The 9724-nt window shown below is 34.3% G+C and overlaps 1 protein-coding gene across 5 annotated transcripts in view; it reads left to right on the plus strand.

The window, feature by feature from the left end:
* Positions 1 to 8461, plus strand: part of LOC108036012 (paired box protein Pax-2) — a 42286-nt gene extending 33825 nt beyond the window's left edge. For 2 of the 5 annotated variants that reach the window (XM_050886926.1, XM_017111928.3), the window contains 4 exons: positions 65 to 163; positions 1964 to 2449; positions 6014 to 6121; positions 6463 to 8457. In XM_050886926.1, coding sequence (XP_050742883.1) covers positions 65 to 163; positions 1964 to 2449; positions 6014 to 6121; positions 6463 to 6629 — 860 coding nt within the window. In that variant the 3' untranslated portion in view covers positions 6630 to 8457. Of the gene's footprint in view, positions 1 to 64; positions 164 to 1963; positions 2450 to 6013; positions 6122 to 6462 lie in introns of all 5 variants that reach the window. The other 3 variants (XM_017111925.3, XM_017111926.3, XM_017111929.3) reach the window with 3 other exon arrangements.
* Positions 8462 to 9724: the final 1263 nt, after the last annotated feature.

Below are 9724 nucleotides of genomic sequence, written 5' to 3' on the forward strand. Positions count from 1 at the left end.
AAGTACGGTATGTCTATTTATTTTCCTTTACATTTATTTTCTTTTGTAAATTTGACCGATGTAGGAGGCAGTCCGCTTACACCTCTAGTCCCTATAAGCATGCATGAAATGAAACTTAGTGCGAATTCAGTGCAGGAACAGACAATCGCCCCGTTTTACACAGGTAAGACAGACTACTTAAGGATACGCACATAAAAGTATTAATTCCTTTGAAAAACGTTGTGTATTTATGGCCTATATGTTATCCTTCCGTATGTTATTATTGATTCATATTGTGGTTCAAGTAGCAGTTTATTAAAATGAAATAAAAAAAAATGGTTATGGCAACTTCAAAATTGTATTTACATCCTTTACATGTAGAATAAAAAGGTATACTAGTTTCTTCGGAAAGTATGTAACAGAGCGAAGAAAGCGTTTCCAACGCTATACAGTATACATTTTCTTGATCAGGATTGTTAGCAGAGTTGAATTAGCTATGTCCGTCCGACCGTGTGAATGCTAAGACTTTGGAAACTACAGAACCTAGAAAGTTGGTATTTATATCCATGAGGTTCCTGCATAACGCTAAAACCTCTCGATGTCACTTCTGCGTCTTCCCGATGGGAGTCACTTTCGCGACCCGAATGCGATATCGCCAGAGTTACGCTTGGAAGTCAATGAGAAGTTAGTCAACAGGCGCTGGTAGAAGATACCAAGAAAAGCCTTCCCCAAATAGAAATCATCCCTGGGCATGTCGGAAGTGCTGATAAATAATTCTATTCATGTTGACATAACAAATTTCATGTCATTTCTAAAAGAAACAGAAACAAAATTATTTTTTGCTTAGTCAAAATAAAATAGGTATGATAGGTAAATAATTTGTAATTGTTTTGAGATGGACATTTTAAAATGTTCCATTATTACAAATATTAATAAAAACCTTATATATAATATTTTAATCTCTTATTTTTTATCCTATTTTCCAAAAAACATATTTTCAAAACATCAATTGAATTGTGCCGCAAGTAACGTTTAATATCTGCGTAAAAGCAACTAAACGACCACAAATGCCAATTCTAAAGTCGGAAAACATCCTTGCTAGAAACCAACAAAACCTACGGTATTTTTTTTATATTCCATAACAGCTAATGAGAAAGCAGTCGTAACACAAGCGGAAAATATATCCATTTTTACACGCAATAATATCTCTTTGTCTTAATCATCAGCAAATCATTATCATGTTTAATTCTTCATAAAGGAGTCTAAATAAACTAATGAAATAATTTTTTTTAATATCACTGAAGCCAGCAACAATCCTTAAAAGTTTTACATGGTATTACTAAAGTTGATTATTTCTTATAACAGAAAGGGTATACAAACTTCGGCTTGCCGAAGTTAACTTCCTTTTTTGTTTTATATTATTTTCCGACAAATTTTCCGATTGTTCCTATGGCAGCTACATGATGTAGTCGTCCGATTTTGATATAATATAAATTATTAATATTAATTTCTTAATTTTTTTTCCTATTATTCCCATGGAGCTATGTTAGAAGATATGTCCGGCTGGTTTCGAATTATATAGTACCTGCAAAAAAGAAGAAAGTTTCAGCCTGATAGCTTGAAAACTGAGAGACTAGAGATGGACAGACAGATGGACAGACGGACATGGCTAGATCGACTAGTGATGCTGATCTAGAATATTTATACTTTATGCAAACTTCTGACTGAAATCATTAAACCCTCTGCAAGGGTATAACAATAAAACCATAACTTTGCTCAATTGTGTGATCTTTTTGTTTTTGTGCTTCCAAGCCATCTGCTTTTTGAAAACTATTTTAACGTTATACAAGTTTTACGAATGGTGAAAAACTATGTATGACCTTGCATACATACGAAAATATTTAAGCCAGTGGTAGAGGGCGTTTAACAAGGGAGCTTTAAACACAAGCGATTCTTATACTTTTTTTGCATATATGTGTATTAGCTTTAGCATTTGACGGAAACTACACATCAATGACTAGCTTGGAAAATGACACCTCATCAGTCGCACAAGTAAATATTGACGTTCCAGAAAGCACCGATCCGGCTAACCTTTGCACGATAAGTACAAGGATTGTGCAAGACCACTCGGATAATAATAGTAACCGTGTTAAGGAGCCGCAGCCGAACATTGATGGGGCCAGAGAGGAAAACAATAAGGAATTGGACAAACACAATACCAATTCGGAATCCAGCGATCATATTTCATTGCCGCATCTAAATCAGATAGCAGAAGATCAGTTGATCAGAGGAAACAGACGTCCTCATTTAAACACCATCACGCACCCTTCTCCTCTAATACTCCTGCAGCCTTCAACTTCGTCACTTAGTGGTCACGACGATCGATCAGACATTGAACCAAATCTGCGTAATAATGTAGGCCTTTACTCAACACCTACAGTGCTACCAAGTTTTAATCATTACTCCGCAGGCAAGTTGAAAATATTTGCAAGCAACGCACATGAGAAAGTTATTCCATGACTTTATAATTCTTGCACTTTTATATTTTGCACTAAGCCGGTGTTGGGAAATATAAAATCAAAATAATCGAAAAAGATATAAACTTCTTTATTGTAAATACATGTATGAGGTTTACGCATCCGGTTGAAATTGAACTAATAAGGTGTTCCTGGAAATCTAAATTATAGCTTATGATCGACGTCAAAAGCCGAGTGAAAGAGATTTGAGTAAAATGGCATTGCTATACGTTTCAAGCTGATAAAACAAAAAAATTATTTTGTGACGCAGAAATAAAAACCACTAAGTGTATTTCAAAAAAAGTTCATTCTTTTCAAACTGAACTGAAAGGGGTTACACTTGTTATCCAATATCTTCCAAACTATAATTTTTATGACAAAAAGTGTAAGTGCTGTATAGCTTGAAATTCAGCAAGGAAGAACGCTGTAGTCGGGTACCTCGACTATCAGATCCCCCTTTAGACAGCTTAAGAGGTCAAAAGGAAAGTAGAGATTTATAAGCAGTTAAGAGTATTTTATAGCGCCATCTACTCGCTATTTCAATTTATGGTAATGTGGGCGGTGGTGAGATTTAAAAGTTTTAACCATTTGTGGGCGTTAGAATGGGCGTGGCCAAACTTTTTTTAGGGTAATCACAATGGTATTGATGAGACAAATGCATTTCAGTAAAAATTTTTTCTAGCATGAAAACTATGATCTCCACAGTTCTGTGCGGTTTGGGGGCGTTAGAATGGTACCCTGATGAATGAAACTTGCGCTGCGCAGGAGGAATATACATGCCAAGAGATCTCACCGTTAATACGGACGGATGGTCAAACGGACATGGCTAGTTCGACTCGGCTGGTGATGCTGATCAAGAACATGAAAAAGAATGTGAATAAATTTATGGTGTCGGAAACGCTATCTTCTGTATTTTACATACTTTTCAACGAACATAGTATACCCTGTTCCGCCAAGCTAGCGGATTTTTCCAAAAGGTGTAAAACAAAATCATTCTACCGCGCCTATTGACCCTAGAATCAAAAAGGGATTAATACAAACCCACAATCAAAGGACAAACAATTTTATTTTGACAAGTTCTTGATTTTAGGATATATTTTGAAAAGGCTATCGGATTTTTACAAATGAGGTGTCATTCGACGCGTATTAATTTTTTACATTTTTACTTTCAATTCTCTTTCTCCCAAACCAATTTAAATTTCTAAAGGCAATTGGTGAAACATTTAAATCTGCTGCTACATAAAGTTCGCTTTTCCAGCATTCACCTCTACGTGTACTGCCGTTCACGGTGGTAATAATTTCTTGTATAACTTTTTAATGTAGGTGTGATTTAAATAATTTTATGCATGTAGATTGGCATTGAAAACAAGGACAAAATTTCATATAAAGCTTTACGCTATGAGCGTGTGTGGGCCTGGCACCCTGTTGAAATTAATTTGCTGTACAGATTTCAGTAAACAAACGGATAGACTAACTGTTGGTGATCCTTTCCGACAAATCCATATAAGAAACCGGAAAATACATTTGTTTATATACTGTACCCGTTTCCCACATTGCTTGTAGAGTTAAGGGCTATATTGCATTCGTGAAAGTATGTTACAGGTAATAAAGAAGTATACATTATAGGAAGCATATATATTAGATAATTCACCCACAAAGAGCTCAAAACTGTGGTTCCTAACAGCTTGTGTGCTAGAAAAGTGACGCTTTACAATCTTGCCTTGCGGCCTGTATATCTCCGTCTACCTTTTGATCCCTTTAGCTAAAGAAAGGGTATCTGATAGCCGCAGCACTTTGTTTTTCCTGTTTGAAACCTTTAATTTTTTTAAAAATGTTTTCATCTTTTTTTTACCTAAAACGTTTTTTTTTGAGTAATCGAGTTTTAGACTTACTTGACAGGTTCCCCATTTGAGTTGTCACAGCTATTAAACTCGCTGCACGTTATCACTTAAAATTACAAGAACGATTTTGAGTGTACTTGTTCGGCTGAAGCGACCAGTTGATCCAAAGGGGACGTTCCAATTCAGATGTTACTCCGAAAAAAATGGAAAATAAGGCGTGTGGATTGTTTAGCTTCAAATGATTGATTGATTGATGTGGTTTCAAATGGTTTCTTCTTAAGATAAATAATTGGCAATATACAACAGATGTCTAGTTTTGCCAAGAAGGACTTGTTCTTTCCATCACCACCAAAAACCTTCTTATAACGGTGCCAGTGCAGTTTATGTTCGTATAATTCTCAAAAAATCCCAAAGCGCCAAGTACATAAATAACCTAAAGAAATACTGAATCGATTTGCGTATTCAGGCGGCCTTATTTCCTGCTCCCTAAAGGGGCCAGCGTGTTCTTCAGCTCCACATTGGCTGCCAAGAAGCTATACACCCCCGTCAGGCTTATTTCCAGGACTATTGCTGTCTGTGTGTCAAGCTCCACAATAACGGGGAACATCTTGGAGTCCTTTTTAATCTGCACTAACCTTCTGATGACAAAATTGTATCTGAAATGTGTTTGTCTCATCAATACCTATAGACTGCCAGTTAAAACGCTTAAATCTGTCTGCAGCCCTCATAACATCTACTGAAGTAGCCGGTAGGTGGCGCCCTAAAATATCGCTTTGTTGCTTATATATCTCTATTTTTCTGATAGTCGGGGCACTCGACTATAGCGTTCTTCCTTTTTAATTTTTGGTTTCCACGCGGCTTCTGCACGAACACAGCCAAAGATCAGATTTCTTATTCTAAATCGGCTATTTCCTTAGCTTATCAGATACCTCCCAGAAAAACATTTTGCTAGGAACAGCTAATATTTCGTTTTTTTTTGTTTTCTTTAATGCTCCAAATAGCATGCCACCAATTGTTAAAGAAAATGTCATTCGAGTATACGACAATATAATACGCCAAATGAGTACCACAGAAATCTCAGATCATTCAATGGGGTAATTTCTAATGTGCATCATAACAAAATGCAAAACACACATAACACAATGTAGCGTTGAAGTTTTTTTGGAACCGCCACGCTTACAAGGATGACTGTTACAATTGCGTTATTTGACTTATTCGGAGGCGAATTAATTCTTTAAAAATTGCTTTAGGCCATTATTAAAAAAATATAACAAATTATATATAACTGTAATTAATAGTAATAAATATTCAATTAGTAAAAATAACTACAAAATATTTACAAATTACAATTACAATTTTACAAATTACAGGACTAGGAACGTAGTTCAAATGTCTTCTTTTATAATTTTTTGTTAAATTGAATATGAGTGGATCTTACGAAGATGATATTCGTATATAGAAGCAAATTTCAGGTTGTCCTTTATACTTATGAACTCTACCAGGCCTTTAACCTCTAAATTTAATGAACCAGTTTGAACTTTAAATGTATATTTTTAATTTTTTTACTTAAGTATTTTAAGCAATTTTATTTAATTTTTTTTTTGAGCTTGACGTACAGTTAATGTTTATGTTTACGTTATTTAATACAGCTCTTTAACATTTGTTCTTTAATTGCAGGCTGTAGTTCAGTTGTGCCCAGCACAGATTACGCCTACAACCCCGCCTATACACAATATGGTGGCGCATACGGATCATATGGCTATGGGGCTGGTGGGGGCTTGATAAGTAAGTAATAAATATCGATTGCACTTTTAGTTTTTCAAATCCAGCCAGATGACTTATTCGCGAAAGAAATTTGCGGTGAAATCCCAATTTTCGAGATCACTGCGTTGACATGGACAGACGGACATGGCTAGATCGACTTGACTAGTGATGCTGATCAAGAATATTTATACTGGGGTCAGTTCTTCTACCTGTTACATATTTTCCCCCGAAATATCACCTCGAAGTGTAGCCAGTTGCGAAAATGTTGGTATCTTTTAGTACCTAGTAATAACTCAACTACTAGTTTAACCAGAAATTTGCGGTTTCCTAAGTCTAGCATTAAATGTGCATAATTATTTCAGATTCATCCTACTACTACGAGAGCGGACAACCTCAGTCGACATTGACGCCAGACCTGGTCAGGTCTCCTTTAGCTGCAACTCGGGCCAACTCCCTGGCTTCCGCTGCGTCGCCAGGAAGTGGAAGTGCGTGCACAAAATCAGAGTCCTCAGACATTTTTCTTGTTTAATGTCGTTATTTGGCATTCGCAGCGTAAATGGTTGTTAAAATTATATTTTATAACAATTTGTATTACGAAGATTTCTTGTTCAAAAGGTTTCCTTTTATTGTTTTTAATTTTAAAATCTGTTTTTGTAAATATTACCACCAACCTAAAAACAGAGAAAATCAATTAATCCAATTCAAAAACAAACCAGTCTCAGAAACAAAGCAGTTTCAAGCAAGTTTAAATGAAAAGAATTTTTAATTTTTCTTAACCAATTGCACATATAATAAGACTTGTAACTAAAAAAAAACGTATTATCTTTGCTCTCCGTGTAATAATGGGTTTTTGCAATAAGTATACATTTACATTTTAATATTCTTACGTTTGTACGTACAACAAAATCTTGAACTGACGAAATTATATAAATTGTTTATTTATCGGTGGTGTCACAAAAACCGTGCAGCCTTGAATGAGGGTGAGTTTCTTGTGTGCATCAATATGAACTACAGAAGATTTCATCATCGCGCGATTTCTGTGGTACCCCATCATTAAAAGATTTTGTATATACGTAACAATTTATATTCAAACTTGCATTTATTGATCAAATTAGGTTACAACTTTAGGAGGCTTATAAAAATAACGAAAGAAGTGAAGTATTTGAAATATTACAAAAATAGTGTACTACTCTGATACATACGAAACCAAAATGTCCATTAGGGCGATATTCAACCAAAAACATTAAAACAAAAGTTTTTAAAACTTTTAAAATATTTATTTCCATTAACTTTTCGTTATTCTTAACATTTCAATAATAATTCATGTAAAAATGTACATAATTAAATGATTCATTTAACATATTATTGAGCCACGAAATGCACTCAGAATTTAAGTTCAAAAGAATGTGCACAAAAATAACATTGCTGTACATGTACATTGCTTAAAATGTCCTGTAGTGTTAAAAAAAAGCACAAAGATTCATACAGCGCGCATTAAGCCCCGAGCTGTATTAAATTAGTTTACAAATAATGTATAATGTAGCCCGAGTTGGAATCAATTGCAATTTTTTGTCAATCCTATTTTTTATTTTTAGGCAAATATAAAATAAATGCGTAAAAATTTTATATAATTTGTAGTATTTTTAAAAATATTATCGACTTAGTAAACTTCATGAAAAGTCCTTTACAAATAGATAAACAAATTACACAGGCCAACAGAAACATTCTTGCATTTGTGAAAAGAAAATGTAATTTTAGTATAACTCATATTATTAATTAAAAAAATTTAACACTTACATATGTATGTTTGAAGGAAAATAAAAATGTCTGGTGTTCTACATACTTAATCATACTAAAGTGCGAGTGCAAACCAAGCACAAAGCCTAGTTCTCCTGGCCTGTGTAATATACATATCTAAAATTTAAAACGTTTATTATTTTGTTATGGCAGAATATTCAAGCAATTAAATATCATACGTGGTGTTATTTTTTTTTGAAACTCGTATTCAAATGCATATATTCTGATCTGAAATACTCTAGTAGATTTCGAAACCAACATTTCGATTGTATCTGAATTCATTGAGCTATGTATTTAGGCTTAAACTAATTTTAAATTACAGATTATTATAAGGAAGCACAAACCAAATTTAAATATATTAAGAAATAAATATCTGTGTATCTAAATAAACCATAATAAGAACAAGGTTTACTTTAATGTAAAACGTTGTATTTATTTTACCACCAATTTTTTTCCTAATAAAATCAGAAATCTTAACCTGATGAAGAAAATATAGGTATACTTTAAGGGGCCGCTTCATTCTACCTGTTATATACTTTCTCTTTTAGTTTACAATGGGTATAAAAACTTATGGACATAAGCATCTTCTAATGTTTAAGAAAGAAAGAGGACTTGCTTAAACAATTTTGTATCTTAAAAACAAACAAAATAAATCACAATAAATCACAACTAAGGGATGTGCGAAGAAGCTGGATTTATTTATCGAAGATTACCCAGCCCGCAACAGCAGCACCAAGCGACGATTCCTTTGTTTGATTATACATTTTTAAAGTTTTACTAGTCGGGAAATCGTACTCTTTGTAATGATCTCGCATTTATTGCCAATATACCACCTTCTGCAACACCAGCAGAACAACTCCGTCTCCAATCCGATTTCCCTCGCCTCAAGGATCATGTTGGCACACTGGGAATCGGATCTGAGCAGCATCAGATGTAAAGAAGATGATGGTTTCAGGAGGGCAAAAAAGAAACAACATCTTTACATAAATGATTTTATACCCTTGCAGAGGTATAATGATTTCAGTCAGGAGTTTGCAACGTAGTGAAGAAAACGTTTCCGACCCCATAAAGTATTCACTAGACCAGTCGATCTAGCCATGTCCGTCTGCCGTCTGCGCGTCTGTCTGTCCGTTTCTACGCGAACTAGTCTCTGACTTTTGAAGCTTTCGGACTGAAACTTTCCCAAAAGTCTTCTTTCTATTGCAGGTAGTATATAAGTCGGAACCAGCCGGATCGGACAACTACATCTTATAGCTCCTATAGGAACTGTCGGGGAAAAATTTTAAAAATATATATATAAACATATTACCTTCTAAGCTTGGAAATAACATTTTTTAATAAGTTCTGGATCTCGAATTAAATTTTATCAAAGTCGGACGACTATATCATATAGCTGCCATATGAACGATCGGAAAATCAGTGGTAAAATCATATTCAAAAATTATATCTTCGGAGTTTTTTAACATATAACCTTCTAAGCTTGGAAATAATATTTTTTAATTAATTTTATCAAAATCGGACGACTATATCATATAGCTGTCATAGGAACAATCGGGGAATTAGTGGGAAAATAATATGAAAAAAATATTTACTAAAGTTGATTATTTCTTATAACTGCAAGAGTTTACAAACTTCGGCATGCCGAAGCTAACTTGCTTTTTTGTTTTTTAATTTTTTCCCCGATAGTTCCTATGGGAGCTATAAGATATAGTTGTCCGATCCGGCTGCAATCCTATTAAAATGTTGTAGTCGTTGCTCATTAGCTGCTTGCATATTTTCATCTTCTTTAGCTAATAAACGGGTATCTAATACGAATACCAAGGTCTT

This window comes from Drosophila biarmipes, chromosome 4 (assembly GCF_025231255.1).
Source record: "Drosophila biarmipes strain raj3 chromosome 4, RU_DBia_V1.1, whole genome shotgun sequence".
Classification (NCBI taxonomy): Eukaryota; Metazoa; Arthropoda; class Insecta; order Diptera; family Drosophilidae; genus Drosophila; species Drosophila biarmipes.